Here is a 22364-nt window from a genome sequence, read left to right on the forward strand (position 1 = left end):
CGAGTTACTTATGCCACCTTGCAGCAAAGCACTTTGTAGAAGAAATAACTGGGGCTTCCTCAGCTGGTAACCTGAAAAGTATTCTCAATCGGTACTTGTAAGATCAACTGTTCCACATAGTCTGAAACGCCTTCGTGAAAGACTTTTTTTGTCATTCTGGGTAGAAAATCGTGAAACGGATCGAGACACTAAAATAGAAGTTCAAAGTAAAGTTCAAATTTAGCCCACGCGCTATATTTTGTTTACATGGAGATACATTTTTGTAAACAGACAGGATTACGATGATACATTGACCAACGAACAAAAGAACGAGGTAGCGTTCATTCCATTCACTCAGTTCTGGAAGATTACGTGCATACATGCCTGTAACTCATATTACGTACCTTGTAACAGGTAATTTCTTCTGATTTGGTGTTTTTTATGAAAATCGGAAACGAAGAAAATGTGTATCGCATAGAAAGAATAACAACTGACGAAATTTACCGATCTCACGTACGCGATAGAGAATGCTGTCTGTGCGTCTCGTAATTTGGGGTTTTTCCGCACCGTTTTACATAGCTGACGTAAAAAAATAGACCATGTTTCTGAGCTTCTGATAATGAACTTCGTTGCAGTTGGAATTTCTGTTCCTAGTAAATTCTGAGAAAAACTGTAAATGTGGCTAGATGTTTACAATATTCCTTACCTAAGCCACTTCGTCCGTTATTAACACCTGATTTTCCGCTCATGAGGGACCAGTAATAACTTCATCTCTCACTGAATGAAGTCACTCAATACACTGTCATCTTTAATGTTGTTAATTATTCGATCATCCTTTGGTATAAATATTTCATAGCACAGTTTTACAGCTATTCTTTCCAAAGAATACGTATCTCTTCGTTGTCTATCAGTAACATTCCCTCTACATATTTAATTACTACAGATTTAGTTCTAGCTTTGCACTGAAGGACATTGATTTTCGTATAAATTAGATTTTTTTTGCTTTTCCCGATTTTCTGTTGCTTCTGCAGCATTACTTTTCACTCATTTATCTTTTTCTTCTCTGGGCTTGGTTGTTGTGTGATTTTTATTTCATCTTAAGTCACCTACATTGTTTTCCTATCTGAGAGTGCTCCTTTCCCAAGTTAGGAACAGTATTTCTTCTGCCACCCTAGGTTTACTGACTACGAGTTCCCTTTTTCCTAAAACCTCATATTTTACTTAAGCTATCTTCATCTTCACATAACTCCACTGTATTGTCTGGTCACTTCATTATGTATTCTTCCCAGCCGGCCGGTGTGGCCGTGCGGTTAAAGGCGCTTCAGTCTGGAACCGCGTGATCGCTACGGTCGCAGGTTCGAATCCTGCCTCGGGCATGGATGTGTGTGATGTCCTTAGGTTAGTTAGGTTTAATTAGTTCTAAGTTCTAGGCGACTGATGACCTCAGAAGTTAAGTCGCATAGTGCTCAGAGCCATTTGAACCATTTTTTGTATTCTTCCTGGTTGTTTCTTCAAAAGCCATCTGTGTTGATTCTTCTTTTGAGCCTTCTACTCTCCATTTATTTCTAACAAATCTCTTGGTTCTTTTAAATCTAAAGTTGCATTTGGCTAACTCAAATACATGGTCACTATCAGTGTCTGGACCTGGATAAGTTTGGTATGGTTTTATCTGACTCCTGTTCCGTTGCTTCACTAGTATGCAATCTAATAGCAATCATCTTTTGTTTGTCGCCTTCCATATGCATCTTCTTCTAAGAGTAACTTCAAATAATTTGTAATAACCATATCATTTTGACTGCAGAACTCTACCAAATATTCACCTCTCTCATTTGTTTCCCCCGAATTCAACATTTCTTACCGTTTTAATGCCTGTATGGGATTCCACTAACGCATTAAAATGGCTGATTATTTCGACAATTTCTTTTGTTTTACTCTGTTGTAATAGTTTATTATTATCTTCATACTCAGTACCACATCTTACTAGTCATGAGCCAAAGCTGGGAATCATATCTGAATTATTACCAAGTCTGCAAGTGTTCTATTTATTTTAACCATCATTAACCAGTCGCAGACATCGTAATCACTGGTCTTTCACTTCATTCAGTTTTCCCGCATTTTGTGTTCGTACATTTCATGTTTCCGTCCTCAGGCCGTTGTAGTGATATTTCGCTTGGTTATGACCTGAGAAGTCTTTACCTCGCCCGTCAGATCTTGAGTTAGGAGATCCATGATCAATACTTAATTTCTCGTTAAGTCAACTTCCAAGTTTGGATTCTATTTGGAATATCCTTAACGTAGTGGTTTGCCATTGTTTTCTTCATTCTGTGACGTTGATCAAGGTTCAATGGTTCATCCGCCTTTAGAGGAGATTTGTCACCCCAAGGACAAAAGAGTACCCTGGTCTAAGTTCGCTCGTCCACCCTCGGATAACGCTGCTGCCGAAATTGGGGGTCACTTATACAGGTGGCCAATCGGTCTTCTTTTAGTGGGATTTTACGACAGGCAGAGGTTACTGTGAGTGAATTGTCACCCGAAACCCACACGGGTGACATACAAAGTGCTGAATGTGTATTGCCAGGTTTCCTATCAGCTGCATGTACAAAATCCACAACACTTTTGACCGATATTTTCTTGCGTCTGCTGCAATGGCATTCGAATTTTTCCAAGTGATTACGGATAAACTTTACTCCACATTATTGTCTCTAGACGTATGGACTCACGGTATGTTGACGACAAAAGTTCTGTTCTGTGCATCTGACGCTCATTCCATAGATATTCCCACTCAGCGATAAAAGCCTAAGATTGTAATGTGTTAGATTTTAAACAGCCCTGATATTCAAACTCAGAGTTGTAATCATAGTTATCCAAATTCTCAATATTGTAAAAATTTAAGTGGAACGGTACAACTTTGTTGCGTAGCAATGCACATCGACCGTATACAATTAGACGGGAGCTAACTTGATGTACATGCAGTGAGACATGACTTAACGTTGACAGATGTGCTCGTGTGATTTCGCCGGTATCTGCAGCTGAACTGAGCGAGAGAATATTACAGTCATTATTATAACTTAAATCAGTCCTTAATCAAACGAAAAATAGGATAAAATTTTGTACAACATTTTATAATGCGAGTAGCTAACGCCAGTAAGAATTTCAGGATCTTATCTAAAATACTTTTTAAGACACATAAAATTATATAAAACACCGACTTTATAACTTTTATTAATAACTTAACTTCCTGACAAGTTAGTTATGACGGGTAAAAGTCAGTGAAGAACGCTGACTTGATATACATCCTTCAATAACTTATTAAAACACATTCTTTGGAATACAATTTTACGTAATAATTTTGTGTTTTGCTGAAATTATGAATTCTGTTAAACAGTTCTTATTTCATTTGTTCTGTTTCTAGAGCGAATGAGAGAATAAATGTTACTTATATGTGATGTATGAAGCAGTGTAATTGTAACGAAGTGTGTATGAACATGGGAATTTGCGTATGTGTTGCAATGATGAATCACTTACGGAGGGGAAAATTGCGTATTGTAAAGAATCTAGTTTACGATACTCTGGAATTTTCAAACTTATTTCAAATTTTTTTTCTGAAACATATTATGTGATAATTTTGTCTAAACTTCGGAACGAGACTGGCTCAGGGACGGAATAAACCGCGTTGGGTGGATCAATACTGAAAGCTGACTGACTGCGTTGGAATTCAGCCAACTAGCAGAAAGAGATTTGATGTGCCTTGGGACTGGGGGCTCTACTGCGAGCATGAGTCGAGATGTGTCAGTCGATCGTGTCGCCATGAACTCTATACAAATTTATTAATTCCGAGTAACCGCTAAATTTAGGATCTTGTGAGGTGTCAGAAAATTTACAAGTATAGACATAAATGACAATTACAGGAATTCTGATTTTTTTCTGTGCGAACTGTGATTTTATTTTCGAAGAACAAAATTCCAAGTGACGTGTCGTGCAATCCTAACCATTAGAACGGCGTTCATATTTTCGGTGTCACGTCAAGGTGGAAACCTTAGACTGGCTACTAAGAAGTGATTGCGCCGTAAGGATGAATGAATTAGTACAAACTGTGTTTGATTTCGTTGCTTTATATTGAAAACTACAAAACATTACGACTTTTGTGGCATATAATTGTACTGAAGGTGACAGTTTATAGTCAACGACCTTTGCTTACATAGTAACTTGGTTAGACTAGAAATTTCAGTTATTTTGCAGCGGATGGATTTTTTTACAATTTTCTAGTCGAGAAACATTCTACGTCGCGCCGGGGTAAGCGTGTATGTTCAGGAGTCACCAAAAGCGAGTGATTTTTTTACTGAAGGACAGGAAATCGTACCGCCACGACATTACCCGTGTTCTTCGTATGAAATATTAACAGTCAGTATTTTTCAGATTTCCTGTGTATTTTCCAACGCATCATGTACTTTTGTTGTTTACTTGCTTCCAATGTATGTCGTTATCTGACATGAAATGTTAAATGTTGCGAGGAATAAAAATATTCAAAGTTAATGCAAAATGAATTCACAGTATCACAGGCCAAAGTCTAAAACCCTTCTCGGAAATAGGTTCCTGCTTACCATTATTATTTCACACATTTCTGTTAAATGTTTCCAGGTTAATTTTCCTGGGAGTCTATTCCCTTGGAATGGTGCAGTAAATCAACTACATTACCTTTTTTATTGAGAAACATGTTTGGTAGTCTGTTATCTTTTTTAGGCCATGGTTGTTGGCCTTTATACCTGTAACAATGTTTTTCCTAAGTGACACTGAGTCCTTTGTTTACTGGATTCTTAGTGTCGGTGCTTTGAGCTGCAGAATATGTACATATAATGATAAGTGTTGCTTATCGAATTATCAAGAAGCAGTCAGCTCTATTTCCATTTTACCGATTTTCATCTGCAATTTAACACAGCTCCTGATGACGATGGCATAAAGTGATTTGATATTTTTCGGTTGATTCTGGAACGCTCCCAAATCCCAATAGACACATTTTTTGGTCCGTTGGACGTTGAGAATGACATTAAATCTGCCTCTTATTCACTGTGAACTTCAGAGAAAGGTTTGTGTTCCTGATATGGGGCCTAATCATCCTCACTCTTCCACTCAATATAACCGCTTCTTGTTCGATGCACATTCAGGACATCTAAATACTAGATTCCGCTCCAAATACGCAGTACGAGGTGATTAATAACAAGTCTGCTGACTCCATTAGGCATCAAGGAATCGAAGTTAAATTTATGCTTTGGAGTAAACATAGGCATTTTGGGCGTCTCTCCATCTTCATGTGTGAGCCTTATGTGCGTGGATAGCACATTTCATACTTTCATCTAGTAGATATTTCTAATTATAGTAATGAAGAGTACAACTGAGATGTTCAGCACTCATTATATCCGCCTAGTCATTACATAATTAGCTCAATGTTCGATATATAATTCAGATAGTTGTAGGGATGAATATTTCCTGCAACCCGAGGGAGATGATTGCTGTGCTCCGTAGTTACATTCAGTGTTTGGAAGTAAGGTATTTGGTGTTATTTATATTTACGGTAGTTATCAAATAAGCTATGTTCTTTATAATACAGTCGAAGTAGATGACTTCCGGGCCCCTGATTTTGATGGCTGTCCTGCATTCTGCCTCCATCCTGTGGAAGTTAGTTTGCTTGCTCGCAGAGAACATAATTTGGGATGCTCGGTGCTACCTCTATTGCGATAGTCATTAAGGTAATTCACTGCTCCAAATCACAAGTACTGTTAGTCATAATGACTCATACAGTTTGGAAATTATATGGCACTGCAAACAGTACTTAAGGTAGGGACAGCCATGAGAGTAATCGAATGAAGATGGGTGCGTTTCTTATGGCTGTCCACTGGACTTCAAGTGTGGACAGTGTTGATAACCTGTTAGGGTATATACTGATTTTTGTCACGAACCTCAGAAAACTAGCATCAAGTGCATTTCGAAATTTTCCCGAAGTGTGCTACCGTGCGGGGAATTTTATGGCCCAGACATTAGTGATTAATAAATGTACATAATTATGTGTACGCATAGGGGATCTCACCTGTGCGGAGCACTTCAGCCATGGCTTCGCTTCTGCAGCATTGAGGCACGGGTTCTTCTCAATAGGAGGAAATTTAGCTGATGGAAACCTGTACTCAGGGATTTAATCGTACTGCAAACCGTTGCTTATTGGGACAATCGTTAGAGTAATTTCAGGGCCCAAAACCCCAGATATTTCTAGTCATATCGGGCCATACACCTGGGAAATTGCATGGCAGTAGACACATTTCTTAGAAACAGCGACGAGACGGCCTAGTACACTACGGTCGTATTTGAGTTTAGCAGTCATATCTACACTCAGAATTCTGGAATTTCTTGACTTCTATACAGTATATATGACCTGTTAGTGTACGTTCTGCTGTCGTCATGGACATCAGATATGGACACAAGAAATTATGTACGCTTGCAGCATTCGTGCATGAATTTATATTTGTGTGTGTATGGGACTGACGCCTGACTATGAAGACCAGAGTCAATGCTTCGCTTTAGGTGCAGTGGGGCACAAGTTTACTTATTCAGATGACATTTAGTCAGTCGAACTCTGTCCTCAAGGGTTTATCCTTGTTATGACCCATTGCTTTAACAGGATAGTAATTAGAGTCATTCCAACACACAAAAGTACAAGTGGTTTCGGTCGTATTCTCTCGTATGTCTCGGAGAAATATGGAACTACGTATATTGCTCGTTGTAGGGGCAGACACAAAATGAGTCCAATGAATCCGGGTGCATTGGTTTTGGCTGTCCACTGTGCTCGGTTTGGACTATTGTGACGTGTCAAGCTGAAGATGTGCGGAATATCTTCACTTCTGGACAGTGGTAATACCGTGTTAGTGTATAAACTGCTATGTGACAAATTTCAGAAATGTACTGCTACATGAGGAATTTTAAGTGTCTGCACGAGTGATCCATCAGATGGATATGTACATGTCAAAAGCTCGTATCTGATGTGGAAAGACTCGAGCGACTGCACAGGATATTCATTACGGTCATTCCAGTGCTCGAACTACAAATGGTTTAAGTAGTGTCGTCTCACGTATCTGGGGAACTGTACGGTATTGCACACAGTTCTCAAATAGGCCTAGAGCCACGGGACAAGCCCAGCGAACCAGGATGCTGTGCAATGCTGGAGTTCGGCCAGGCACGACGTAACGGAATTTTCTACATGTGGGGTGAGAGCGCCCTCAGGGAGTCGGCCACACTGCGACCCGCGGCGGTCGGCGCTGCCCGGCGGGGCCCCGGCGTCACAGGATGCTGCACTTGTTGCGGTCGAGCGCGCCGTGGAAGTTGTCCATCATGGGCGAGGTGGCGTCCTTGGCGGAGTGCAGGGCGGCGTCGACGGCGCGCGTCACCTCCTTGAAGACGGCGACGACGCGCCAGTTGTACTTGGCGCTGCACTCGACGTAGGCGCACTTCCAGTGCTTGCGCACCAGCGTCACGATGTCGCGGCGCCGCTCGCGCTGCTGCTGCTCCAGCGCGGCCGCCGCCGCCGCCGCGGCCGCCGCCGACGCCGCCCCCGAGCCGCTGCCGGACGCGCCGCCGCAGCCGCTGCCTGCGGTACAGAGAGCGGCCGTCACCTCAGAGACCCCAAAACGCCCTGTGTTGCGCGATAATACATTACTGGCCACTAAAATTGCTATACCAAGAAGAAATGCAGATGATAAACGGGTATTCATTGGACAAATACATTATACTAGAACTGACATGTGATTACATTTTTACGCAATTTGGGTGTATAGATCTTGAGAAAACAGTACCCAGAACAACCACCTCTGGCCGTAATTACGGCCTTGATACGCCTGGGCATTGAGTCAAACAGAGCTAGGATGACGTGTACAGGTACAGCTGCCCATGCAGCTTCAACACGATATCGCAGTTCATCAACAGTAGTGACTGGCGTATTGTGACGAGCCAGTTGCTCGGTCACCATTGACCAGACGTTTTCAATTGGTGAGAGATCTGGAGAAGCTGCTGGCCAGGGCAGCAGTCGAACATTTTCTGTATCCAGAAAGGCCCGTACAGGACCTGCAACATGCGGTCGTGCATTATCCTGCTGAAATGTAGGGTTTCGCAGGGATCGAATGAAGGGTAGAGCCACGGGTCGTAACACATCTGAAATGTAACGTCCGCTGTTCAAAGTGCCGTCAATGCGAACAAGAGGTGACCGAGACGTATAACCAATGGCACATATATTGTACACATCTCTTCCTCCTCATCTCTCTATCTCTTCCAACTCCTCTCTCAGTCCATGTCGTCCTACCCTATTCTCTCTTTGCATCTCCTTTCATTCTCATTGTCCATCTCATCCTGCCCTATCACTCCATCCATCTCCTCCTTAGCCCTCTCTCTGTTCATCTTCTTCCTCCCTCTCTTTGACCATCTTCCTCTTCCTTCTCTCTACGTCCACTCCACCTTCCTCCTATCTCTTCCTACCCCCTCTCTCTGTACATCTCATCCTCCCCCCTCTCTTTCCTTCTCCTCATTCCCCCACTCGCTGTCCATTTCCTCCTCTCCCCTCTCTCTGTTTAGGCTGTGTTGCATCGCAGCCTAGATGTCATTCATTGCCAAACTTTTCACCCCACCCTCGACCAGCAAACATACCAATAAGGTAGCGAGTTAATGTTGCAATATCCTCCAATTCTGAGCTATGTTTAAAATTTCAAGTCTCCAACTCATTGCGAAGTTAATTTAAATTTGTACCAAACAGGCAGAGAAGATAGGACATAATAAAAACGTGGTAAGCTGAATATTTGTTTGTCTGTTCGTCTTCTCTTCGTTCCTATACGCTTCGCCTGATTATGACAAAACTTTGTTGATGGGCTGTGCTCACACCCACAAAGATTTCTGTTGAAATAACAAACCATTTTCCACTTTTAGAAATGAGACTGAAAAGGGGATGACACAAAGGGTAACTCAGGGATCTCAGGATCAATTTCAATCATATTTTGTCTGTACATATTCACTATTTGTTTAAAAGCGTTATGGGGATGTTATACCCCAGCCATCCTTAAGAGTGGGGATGTGGGTGAGAGGATGTGATATATACAAATATTTGATAACAACCGATAATAGCATCAAATCCATAGTTTCTGAGTCTCTAGACTTACTGGTGACAGGCACAATGACGTTTCACCCCTAGACATGGGAAAGGCAGTGAAGTGCAAAGACTGTGACATATCAGCATATTTCTTTAACTCCTGAAGGAATTCCTGCAGAAATTGGCACTCATATCTCTTAAACTACTATTTTTGATGCAAATAAGTTGCTGACCCCTTTTCCTACATCATGCTGAAGGTTCATAAACACATATATCTTGCTATCTGAAACAATATACTGTGACAATAAGACAACCCCAGCATCCCAATGGCTGAGGGCTTCGGATGAGAAGGGCTGACAAATGGCGCAAACTCAGGAACGCTTGGAGCGATTTCAATCAAGTTTGGTATGCACATATCTCATTATGTGTATAAATATACTACAGGAGTAAGATGCCACTACTACCGCTAGGGGTGGAATGAGGAGGGGTGACTGGTAGAAACTTTGGGAAACGACCTTTTACTGTTTCTTTCCTGGCATTTGTCAGCAGCTCGTGGTCTTGTGCTGAATCTCAATTAAGATGCCCTGAGTTCGATTCCTAGACTGGTTGAAGATTTTCTATACTTTTGAATTGATTTGTGTGTTTATGTATGCGTGTGTGCGTGTGTGTGTGTGTGTGTGTGTGTGTGTGTGTGTGTGTGTGTGTGTGTTTGTGTATTTTCATTATCGCAAGAGGTGGACAAACTCCTCAAAAGGGGACTACCGTCCTAATAAGCCTTTTCCTGCAATTTGTTGACCTGTAGTACTTTAAAAATATGAAGCGCCATCCAATCCATCTTTCATTTCCGTTGTTCAGGGCATTAGTCACATCATGAGAACGAGCAGTGCAACGAATCAATACTTTTGCCACATTGAGCTCGTGGAGTCTGACATGTATGTGCCACCTATCCTTGTTGGAAGCTGTCTTCTACCGCATTGGAAAAGGCTGGAGGTCACAGTGTGGATCAGTACCGACCGTTCACCATGCTTAACAGGGATTATAAGATCTTAGCCCAACTGATGGCGACATGGCTCAAGATGGTGTTCTCTCACAAGATTTCCCTATATCCCACATGCCTTGGAGTAGACAGCAACATACAACCAGCGCTCAGCGACTATAGAGACGTGATCGAACTGGCCACTGCCTGTCGACTGAGAGTGGCTATAGTCTCTATTAACTTTGATCAAGCCTTTGACTGGATTAATCATGACTTCATAACATTGGTCATGCACTGCACTGCAGTGTTTTTATTCAGATCATCATGCGGCTACTATGGGGTATGGTTGCGAGTGATAATGTACGGCCGGGGTGTGGATCCCATACTGATTATGAGCTCGGTTGGCCAAGGTTTCCCCCTATCAATGGTCTTCTTCCCTGCAGCGCTTTAACGGCTTATGAACGGGCTGTGGCGAACGCTCAGTGGCAGAAAGATGAGGGTAACACCACCTGTCGAGTTCATGCTGACGACCTGCTGTTCCTCCTGCGATCAGCGGAGGAGGTACGAAGGTCCCTCGATTGGATCACGGAGTAAGGAGTCGTGGCGGGTAGCGTTCTGAATATCGCGAAAGTGGGGATAATGCCCATTGGGCAAGGACTGGATGAGATCTTTGGTCCATTATGAGTGGTGGAAACGTTAAGGAACCTGGGAATTCCATTCATCCCTAATCTAAGGTGGACGGCGACGGCGAGTTATAGGCGCCTGCTCCTGATGATTCACGGTCGGGTGTGAAATAATTCCTTATGAGTCCTAGACAAGACACAACACACATAATATGTCAACGGATGTCATGTGTCGTGATTGCCACATATTGCGCAGATATTTCCACTGTCAATGGGAATTGCGGATCGCCTACTGGTGCGGATATTTTGTCAGATACAGAGTAATACTGAAGACTCGTTGTGCCACTCAGCACTTGGGACGGTGACCTTGGCCTTACGAACGTCCACGTTAAAAGCATTGGCCCTGACCATGCGGGTGATACTCAGAATACTTCACTGTCCGACACATACAATAACATTGGCACTGATTGACGAACTACCACGCTCTTACGTGCCGCCTGCTCCAGTCGGCAACATCTCGTCGATACTTACTCACGTTGCTCCGGAGAATTGACAATGCGAGATATTTATCGAATCTTAATGTGCTATCATTACAGGAACGTGATGGACTGGCGATACCCGATAGGAACTGGGTCCACACTTCAGCGTTTTGTGCACCTCCCGTACTTGATATCGGCGGCTCGGTCCTTATGGTACTGTTGGCACTGACAATTCGCAGTTTTTCACAAATACAACTTTTATTGATGTAAGTTCACAAGGTTGATGACAGAACAACAAACGAAAGGTAACAATAATGATGCCAGTAAAAGTCTCCTAATTGAGGCAATGAAAGTTCATTTCTGATTTTCCACAAAGGTACGTGGTAACACACACACACTAGTAACAGTCCAATTCAGAGACGAATACGTAATCTTCAAAGGTCGCAGTACACGAGGTCGGCATCTGGCGTCAACTGAACTTCGGGGCTGGTTCTAGCCCCTAAATAGCTGTCTCCAGCCAATCAGGTTTTGGCATAGTGGTACATCCTGCAGGCCGTGGCTCGAGCTCCCCCTGCAGGAAGTAGTGTTCGGAATGTCTGTTTCCATTATCTTGTATGTATATAGCCGGTGTTTACCATGGCGCTTTTGGTACGCCTTGGGCATAGATAACCTCGTCCTCTGTGGTGTAATATGGGCAGCCAGTCCTCAGGGGCTACCTTGGCTCCGGTATAACAGGTACGTACTAATTAATCACAGGTATATGAAACGAGCCAGACTACAGGTAATAAACATGGTTGATTCACCCCTTGGGGGCTGATGGACACGGATGAACGCAGTTTAGCGTGTGGAAAGGCGATGGAAGTGTGGACTCTTGACACATCATATCACTGCCTTTCTTAGCTGTGCCACAGAGATCACACTGGCGATAGTTCTTCACCCAGATGTGACTTACTTCCAGTGTGATCAGATGGATCGCAAAGATGACGGTGAGTTTCATATACGACGACACTGTAATTGACGTTCTGCGAGTTCGGATGTACTTAGACGAACAACACGAGAAGGTACAACGCTGAACGAAATATGGAAAACATTATGCCAATTCCTTAAGAAGATTATTCACCGATGCTTCTAACAGTTGGGGTGTCCCTGACGTGAGAAGTTTTACTGCGTAGTCAGTTTCGATTGGATACAAGAATGGATCATTGTGGACGGTGGATTATGAGAAGAGGATTGGTCCTCCTCTGTTCGAGAGTTGGAGATTCGGATGTTCTTATCTGGAGTAATGTTACAAGTCAGTTATTTTGATTTACTGTGGGAGTGTGTACCTGATTATTTTGTTATGAATTTTGTCCTGTTTTTTTTTATGTAGTTCCTTTTGAAAAATTTGGAATAAACTTGAAACATGTTCTGCTTGTAAAAAAAAGACGGTCAAGGTGATCATAAAAGGAAAGCTCTTACACTGAGAAGAAGCGGCCAAGGAGACAAAAATACCCTCAGTTCAAACTCAGGTGATGGGTGTAATTTTCAATGCTAGTAGTTGGCCAACAAGGGGGGGGGGGGGGGGGGTGGGAGTGGCTGACATGGTGGCCTAAAGTTCCTCATAACCAGTCTTTTCACCAATGTCCTGGAATAAACTGCAAACTTCTCCACAGTGTCTCATGTACTGCGGGCATGTGACACTGTTAGCGATTATCACTGAGTCGGATGGGCACGTTAAGCTGGTGGCCATCTTGGAGCTATTCCAAAAGTTTCACTCCCACCATTCTCTCATCATCATCATACAACATAAACGAAACAATAGACTATATGCGTATCCACCACACTCACCTACGCTCCACAAAAACGAATACAGCATATCTCTGACACATCCCAAGGGAAGGGACAACGTATTCGCAGGAAGAACACCATTTCCTATTAATTGGCTATACATACCCGTGACATATTCTATAATGGTAAATGGTTCACCTAACGCGATTGTGAACATCTCTTACTTATCAAGTACACTCCAAGAAAAGATAAAGATGAACCACGAAGTAATTATCCGAATGCGATGGAAATCGGTAGATGTGACGTACAAAGAAATTATTACAGTTCTAGAGAAATTGGACGATTTATTCAAGAGAAAGAGTTTCACAAATGGTTCAAATGGCTCTGAGGACTATGCGACTTAACATCTGAGGTCATCAGTCCCCTAGAACTTAGAACTACTTAAACCTAACTAACCTAAGGACATCACACACATCCATGCCTGGGGTAGGATTCGAACCTGCGACCGTAGCGGTCGCGCGGTTCCAGACTGAAGCGCCTAGAACTGCTCGGCCCTACCGGCCGGCAAGAGCTTCACAAACTGAGCAAGTTAATAACACATTGGTACACCTTTGGCCCTTACACAAGTAGTTGTTCGGTTTGGCATTGATTGATATAGTTGTTAGATGTCCTCCTGACGAAGGGTGTTAGATCGTGGCGTTAGATCGTCAAAATCCCGAGCTCGTTCGAGGTCCCTGTCCTTGATGTTCCAAATGTTCTAAACTGGGGAGAGATGTGCAAGCAGTAGAAACTCCTGCCATGTGCTGGCGGACATTATGTTGCTGAAATGAAAGCCCAGGATGGATTGCCACGAAGGGAAAAAAAACATGGTATAGGATATTACCGACATACTGCTGCGTTGTAAGGGTGCCACAGATGACAACCAAAGGAGTCCTGCTATGAAATGAAATGGGAGCCCACACAATCACTCCTGGTTGTCGGGCAGTATGTCAGGCGATAGCAAGATTGGTGTCCCACCGCTGTTCGGATCATCTCCAGAAAGTACTTCGCTGATCATCAGGGCTCACTTCGAAGCAGGACTCATCAATGAAGACAATTACACTCCAGTCAATGAGATTCCAGGCCGAAGACGTGCCTGGAGAATCCCCAGAGACTATCCCCCGCGTCAGCCTGACTGTATCCTGATAACCAAGAATGATGGTCTTGCGAGCCATTTATTTTCAAAGCAGTATCCCTTTGGATGTCATCCGCGGTACCTTTACAGCACAACGGTAAGTCGACGACATCCTACGCCTAGTTTTGGTGCCCTTCATGGCAAGCTACCCTGGGTTTAAATTTCAGCAGGACAATGCCCGCCCGCACACGGCGAGAGTTTCAATTGCTTGTTTTTGTACTTGCCAAACACTATCTTGGTCAGAAAAGATCTCTCCCCAGCTGAGAACGTTTAGAGCATTATAGGCAGGGCCCTCCGACCAGCTCGGTATTTTGACGATCTAAGGCGCCAGTTGGACAGAATGTGCACGATATCCCTCGGAGACATTCAAAAACTCTGTCAATCAGTGCCAAGCTGAAAAATTACTTGCATAATGGCCAGAGGTGGACCAACGCATTATGGACTTTCTTAGTTTGTGAGGCTCTTTCTATTGAATGTATCATCGAATTTTTCTGAAACTGTAACCACTTGTTTCTCTGTACATGTATTCCACGTTTACCGATTTCCGTCCCATTCGTATAATTCCTCCGTGGTGGCTGTTTATTGTTATTATTATTGTTATTATTATTGAAGTGTGTATCGTCGGGTTATTGCTGTTGAGTGGCGTAGTGGGGTGCAGGTAGCGAGATGTTTTCATGATATTGTTTGGATGACTATACTGCAGAAATTACGAACTGGAACGAGCCTCGCTGCATTCCGATGTACAGAGAGAACTACAGTGCCTGGTAAGGAGACGGACGACCAGTGACGGCAGGGCTCAGTCTGACCGTCAAAGAATCTCATAACGCCATTCCTTAATAATGAAAAAAAAGTCCAAACTAATGTCCATTGCACTGTATTCGTGAACGACTTAACCGCCAGGCCAAGGCTGCTATAACGATTATTTGGCTTGTAACAGTACTCAGTAGAAGTTAGTTAGGGAATATTATGGTCCTTTATGTATCAATAATATTCTCAGAATATACACTGTCGAAAGAAAAGCAACACCCACAAGGACAAGGTCATTTTATTAACAAGTGATGTGACAAGTAATTCGTCATTGTAGTAGCATACGATTAAGTTCAGATCAAACTGCCGGCCGTGTGGCCGTGCGGTCTAGGCGCTTCAGTCTGGAACCGCTTGACCGCTCCGGTCGCAGGTTCGAATCCTGCCTCGCGCATGGATGTGTGTGATGTTCTTAGGTTAGTTACGTTTAAATAGTTCTAAGTTCTAGGGGACTGATGACCTCAGAACTTAAGTCCCACAGTGCTCAGAGCCATTTGAACCAAACAGTCGCATCTATACACAGTCTACTATACTCTGGCGGCAACGCAGGCTTCATTCTTAGGTGCAAACTAACATAAACGTGCCGAATGACATCCTGTAGTAAACTGTCCCAAGCATGTTGCACCCTTTGTTGCAGTTCGGCAAAGGATCTTTCCGGGTCTGTACGACGAATAAGCTCTCCCTTCACTATGTCCCATATGTGTTCAATTGGCGAGAGAACAGGTGCCGTTGTTGGCCAGGAGACATGTTGTACACCAAGAAGAGCCCGTTGCGTCGCAGTTGCCGTATGTAGATGTGCGCTGTTCTTCTGAAAAAACACATCATCTCACTGTAGAAAAAATGCCATTAGCACAGAGATAACAGACTGTGAAATGTAGCGGGCACTGGCTTCTTCAACCAGCAGAAACATTAAATGCAACCGCGAGCTGTAACTGATAGCTCCCCAACGACATGAAGGCTGGGATGGAGCCTGCGCATCGTGGGCGAATGCACTCTACGACAGGCAGGTCAGTAGGCTTGCGCTGTACACACGCACAGGCCCCGATCTAGCGGGGGACAAACCGGGGTATCTGCCCCGGGAGGTAATTTCAGGGGGCGCCAAATTCATGTTCTTGATGGAAAATACCTTTTTTCACAATGCGCACGTTGCTCTATCAATTATTCATATCATTTTGAAACGCATCTCTGTTGGTTTCAGAGCATTTTCGAATACATTATAAGTTGATTTCTGAACGAAACGTAAGTTGATTTATAAATACGTGCATAGTGTACGTGATGTCTCTGCCAGGGGAACCCCGTCGCATCAAGAAATAAAGAACTTTACCGCAGACGAAAGGGGACGGGGCTATATGATCAGAGTCGAATAAACCCGAACGTGTGAATACCAATAGCTGTTTGTTTAGTGGTAGATTGGGTGTGCGAATAACAAGCGTTGTTATACACTACTGGCCATTAAAATTGCTACACCAAGAAGCAATCGAGACGATAAACGAGCATTCATTGGACAAATATATTATTCTAGAACTGACATGTGATTACATTTTCACGCAATTTGGGTGCATAGACCTTGAGAAATCACTACCCAGAACCTCTGGCCCTAATAACGGCCTTGATACGCCTGGGCATTGAGTCAGACAGAGCTTGGATGGCGTGTACAGGTACAGCTGCCCATGCAGCTTCAACACGATACCACAGTTCATCAAGAGTAGTGACTGGCTTATTGTGACGAGCCAGTTGCTCGGTCACCATTGACCAGACGTTTTCAATTGGTGAGAGATCTGGATAATGTGCTGGCCAGGGCAGCAGTCGAACATTTTCTGTGTCCAGAAACGCCCGTACAGGACCTGCAACATGCGGTCGTGCATTATCCTGCTGAAATGTAGGGTTTCACAGGGATCGAACGAGGGGCAGAGCCACGGGTAGTAACACATCTGAAATGTAACGTCCACTGTTCAAAGTGCCGTCAATGCGAACAAGAGGTGACCGAGACGTGTAACCAATGGCACACCATACCATCACGCCGGGTGATACGCCAGTATGGCGATGACGAATACACGCTTCCAATATGTGTTCACCGCGATGTCGCCAAACACGGATGCGACTGTCATGATGCTGTAAACAGAACCTGGATTCATCCGAAAAAACGACGTTTTGCCATACGTGCACCCAGGTTCGTCGTTGAGTACACCATTGCAGGCGCTCCTGTCTGTGATGCAGTGTCAAGGGTAACCGCAGCCATGGTCTCCGAGCTGATAGACCATGCTGCTGCAAACGTCGTCGAACTGTTCGTGCAGATGGTTGTTGTCTTGCAAACGTCCCCATCTGTTGACTCAGGGATCGAGACGTTGCTGCGCGATCCGTTACAGCCATGCTGATAAGATGCCTGTCATCTCGACTGCTAGTGAACCCACCGAGTCCATATTCTGCTAACAGTCATTGGATCTCTACCAACGCGAGCAGCAATGTCGCTATACGATAAACCGCAATCGCGATAGGGTACAATCCGACCTTTATCAAAGTCGGAAACGTGATGGTACGCATTTCTCCTCCTTACACGAGGCATCACAACAACGGTTCACCAGGCAACGCGGGTCAACTACTGTTTGTGTATGAGAAATGGGTTGGAACCTTTCCTCATGTCAGCACGTTGTAGGTGTCATCACTGGCGCCAACCTTCTGTGAATGCTGTGAAAAGCTAATCATTTGCATATCACAGCATCTTCTTCCTGTCGGTTAAATTTCGCCTCTGTAGCACGTCATCTTTGTGGTGTAGCAATTTTAATGTCCAGTAGTGTAATTATTAGCGATATCCGTAGATTCAGACTACCATATTGGAAATAAACGACTAACAGGAATAACAGGTAGGAAAGATTACATAATGTCTTGTCGGTGTATCCAGGAAAATGAGATTTCGACAAATTTTTTTTTTGCCAAATCGCTAAACTACTGAGGACCAGTTCTACAGTCGCCGGTTAGCAACCGTATAAGTTCTGTTCTCGGAATAGCATCGAAAACGCGTTGTAAGAACAGGCAATAACACCTAGCAGCGTAATAAACGCGGGATAACTGAACCGGTGATTCTGGAAGGTTTAAAGAAGTTATTTGCAGAATAAGATTTGACAATGGCAGGAATAGTTGCAGAATTAGTGATGACAAGAATATTTGTTAGAACAAGAAAGTAGAAGAAACGGGAACATCACACTAATTATGTGGAAGAATTTGATGAGCCCAAATTTCTATAAAAATTTCGTACTACTATTGCTTTCCGATCTCAGCTTGAGAAAATGGAGCACATGAATGAAATGTGAAACTATTTCTCAATGTAACAACTTTTGCTTGCAATAGATCTAATAGTCATTTGATATTGGTACTTCGTGAAGTATATTCTGCCATGTTATTTATGTAAATGAGGTAGATAAAAATGACCATTTGTGCCAAAACAGTCTCGCTTATTTGGCATGTGTTACAATTTCTGAAGTATTACAAAGTCCTATTTTCTTTTATTTAGCAGACAGTGAAATAAGAATAATGAAATCGAGAAACCAGTGTTCGATACTATTCGTATTAACAGCTTTTTCAGTATTAGACAACGACATTTTGATTTTTTATGTAGCAGAACGTTTGAAGAACTTTGATGAGGTAATAGACTCTTTCGCAGAAAGGAAAACACGCCGTGTAAAGCTGTAGTAAGATTAGAGAGAAAAAATACTGGGACTCAAGGATTGAGGGAATTTGTACTGTCTCTTGTTTTTACTGGTTTCATATTTCCTACATTTAGTTATATGTCATGTAAAAGAGAAAGTAATTAGCTGTTGTTGTTGTTGTGGTCTTCAGTCCTGAGACTGGTTTGATGCAGCTCTCCATGCTACTCTATCCTGTGCAAGCTTCTTCATCTCCCAGTACCTACTGCAACCTACATCCTTCTGAATCTGCTTAGTGTATTCATCTCTTGGTCTCCCTCTACGATTTTTACCCTCCACGGTGCCCTCCAATGCTAAATTTGTGATCCCTTGATGCCTCAAAACATGTCCTACCATTCGATCCTTTCTTCTAGTCAAGTCGTGCCACAAACTTCTCTTCTCCCCAATCCTATTCAATACCTCCTCATTAGTTACGTGATCTACCCACCTAATCTTCAACATTCTTCTGTAGCACCACATTTCGAAAGCTTCTATTCTCTTCTTGTCCAAACTATTTATTGTCCATGTTTCACTTCCATACATTGCTACACTCCATACAAATACTTTCAGAAACGACTTTCTGACACTTAAATCTATACTCGATGTTAACAAATTTCACTTCTTGAGAAACGCTTTCCTTGACATTGCCAGTCTACATTTTATATCCTCTCTACTTCGACCATCATCAGTTATTTTACTCCCTAAATAGCAAAACTCCTCTACTACTTTAAGTGTCTCATTTCCGAATCTAATTCTCTCAGCATCACCCGATATAATTTGACTACATTCCATTATCCTCGTTTTGCTTTTGTTGATGTTCATCTTATATCCTCCTTTCAAGACACTGTCCATTCCGTTCAACTGCTCTTCCAAGTCCTTTGCTGTCTCTGACAGAATTACAACGTCATCGGCGAACCTCAAGGTTTTTACTTCTTTTCCATGAATTTTAATACCTACTCTGAATTTTTCTTTTGTTTCCTTTACTGCTTGCTCAATATACAGATTGAATAACATCTGGGAGAGGCTACAACCCTGTCTCACTCCTTTCCCAACCACTGCTTCCCTTTCATGCCCCTCGACTCTTATAACTGCCATCTGGTTTCTGTACAAAATGTAAATAGCCTTTCGCTCCCTGTATTTTACCCCTGCCACCTTCAGAATTTGAAACAGAGTATTCCAGTTAACATTGTCAAAAGCTTTCTCTAAGTCAACAAATGCTAGAAACGTAGGTTTGCCTTTTCTTAATCTTTCCTCTAAGATAAGTCGTAAGGTCAGTATTGCCTCATGTGTTCCAACATTTCTACGGAATCCAAACTGATCTTCCCCGAGGTCCGCTTCTACCAGTTTTTCCATTCGTCTGTAAAGAATTCGCGTTAGTATTTTGCAGCTGTGACTTATTAAACTCATAGTTCGGTAATTTTCACATCTGTCAACACCTGCTTTCTTTGGGATTGGAATTATTATATTCTTCTTGAAATCTGAGGGTATTTCTCCTGTCTCACACATCGTGCTCACCAGATGGTAGAGTTTTGTCAGGACTGGCTATCCCGTGGCCATCAGTAGTTCTAATGGAATGTTGTCTACTCCCGGGGCCTTGTTTCGACTCAGGTCTTTCAGTGTTCTGTCAAACTCTTCACGCAGTATCTTATCTCCCATTTCGTCTTCATCTACATCCTCTTCCATTTCCATAATATTGTCCTCAAGTACATCGCCCTTGTATAGACCCTCTATATACTCCTTCCACCTTTCTGCCTTCCCTTCTTTGCTTAGAACTGGGTTTCCATCTGAGCTCTTGATATTCATACAAGTGGTTTTCTTCTCTCCAAAGGTCTCTTTAATTTTCCTGTAGGCAGTATCTATCTTACCCCTAGTGAGATAAGCCTCTACATCCTTACATTTGTCCTCTAGCCATCCCAGCTTAGCCATTTTGCACTTCCTGTCGATCACATTTTTGAGACGTTTGTATTCCTTTTTGCCTGCTTCATTTACTGCATTTTTATACTTTCTCCTTTCATCAATTAAATTCAATATTTCTTCTGTTACCCAAGGATTTCTATTAGCCCTCGTCTTTTAACCTACTTGATCGTCTGCTGCCTTCACTACTTCATCCCTCAGAGCTACCCATTCTTCTTCTACTGTATTTCTTTCCCCCATTCCTGCCAATTGTTCCCTTATGCTCTCCCTGAAACTCTCTACAACCTCTGGTTCTTTCAGTTTATCCAGGTCCCATCTCCTTAAATTCCCACCTTTTTGCAGTTTCTTCAGTTTCAATCTGCAGTTCATAGATTGTGCTCAGAATGCACATCTGCCCCTGGAAATGTCTTACAATTTAAAACCTGGTTCCTAAATCTCTGTCTTACCATCATGTAATCTATCTGATACCTTTTATTATCTCCAGGATTCTTCCAGGTATACAACCTTCTTTTATGATTCTTGAACCAAGTGTTAGCTATTGTTAAGTTATGCTCTGTGCAAAATTCTACCAGACGGCTTCCTCTTTCATTTCTTAGTCCCAATCCGTATTCACCTACTATGTTTCCTTCTCTCCTTTTTCCTACGCTCGAATTCCAGTCACCCATGAATATTAAATTTTCGTCTCCCTTCACTATCTGAATAATTTCTTTTATCTCATCATACATTTCATCAATTTCTTCATCAACTGCAGAGCTAGTTGGCATATAAACTTATACTATTGTAGTAGGCGTGGGCTTCGTGTTTATCTTTGCCGCAATAATGCGTTCACTATGCTGTTTGTAGTAGCTTACCCGCACGCCTATTTTTTTTATTCATTATTAAACCTACTCCTGCATTACCTCTATTTGATTTTGTATTTATAGCCCTGTATTCACCTGACCAAAAGTCTTGTTCCTCCTGCCACCGAATTTCACTAATTCCCACTATATCTAACTTTAACCTATCCATTTCCCTTTTTAAATTTTCTAACCTACCTGCCCGATTAAGGGATCTGACATTCCACGCTCCGATCCGTAGAACGCCAGTTTTCTTTCTCCTGATAACGACGTCCTCCTGAGTAGTCCCCGCCCGGAGATCCGAATGGAGGACTATTTTACCTCCGGAATATTTTACCCAAGAGGACGCCATCATCATTTAATCATACAGTAAAGCTGCATGTCCTCGAGAAAAATAACGGCTGTAGTTTCCCCTTGCTTTCAGCTGTTCGCAGTACCAGCACAGCAAGGCCGTTTTGGTTAATGTTACAAGGCCAGATCAGTCAATCATCCAGACTGTTGCCCCTGCAACTACTGAAAAGGCTGCTGCCCCTCTTCAGGAACCACATGTTTGTCTGGCCTCTCAACAGATACCTCTCCGTTGTGGTTGCACCTACGGTACGGCCATCTGTATGGCTGAGGCACGCAAGCCTCCCCACCAACGGCAAGGTCCATGGTTGATGGGGGGAGTAATTAGCTAATAGGCAATAAAGAGTGCAAATTTTCTGAAGAGTCCTTATTCTCCCGGTCACAAATAGTCTCACCCAGTAGTCATTATGAGTTTTTTTAAGGGGGGTAGGATGTAAAACCGGCCGACTGGGAGTAGGAGAGGCACCACAGGTCATTTCAATTTCCACTGTTCTGAACGTTGGCTCGATGGCTTCCATTACAAAATATACACGTTTGAATTCCAAAGAGCGAAATGCAGTGAGTGCGATAGAAGAATGCTGTGTGAAGATGCATGGCAATGCACTTTGGGAAACTTAAGACCAAATAACATGTCTTACATTTCCTCAAACATATATGTTTCATATATCA

The 22364-nt window shown here is 42.9% G+C and overlaps 1 protein-coding gene across 1 annotated transcript in view; it reads right to left on the reverse strand.

The window, feature by feature from the left end:
• Window positions 1-6866: 6866 nt before the first annotated feature.
• LOC126419541 (ras-like protein family member 10B) overlaps window positions 6867-22364 on the reverse strand; it is a 140189-nt gene continuing 124691 nt past the window's right edge. Inside the window, exon 5 of the mRNA XM_050086731.1 lies at window positions 6867-7511. Coding sequence (XP_049942688.1) covers window positions 7302-7511 — 210 coding nt within the window. The 3' untranslated portion in view covers window positions 6867-7301. The remainder of the gene's footprint in view (window positions 7512-22364) is intronic.

Source organism: Schistocerca serialis, chromosome 9 (genome assembly GCF_023864345.2).
Source record: "Schistocerca serialis cubense isolate TAMUIC-IGC-003099 chromosome 9, iqSchSeri2.2, whole genome shotgun sequence".
Taxonomy (NCBI): Eukaryota; Metazoa; Arthropoda; class Insecta; order Orthoptera; family Acrididae; genus Schistocerca; species Schistocerca serialis.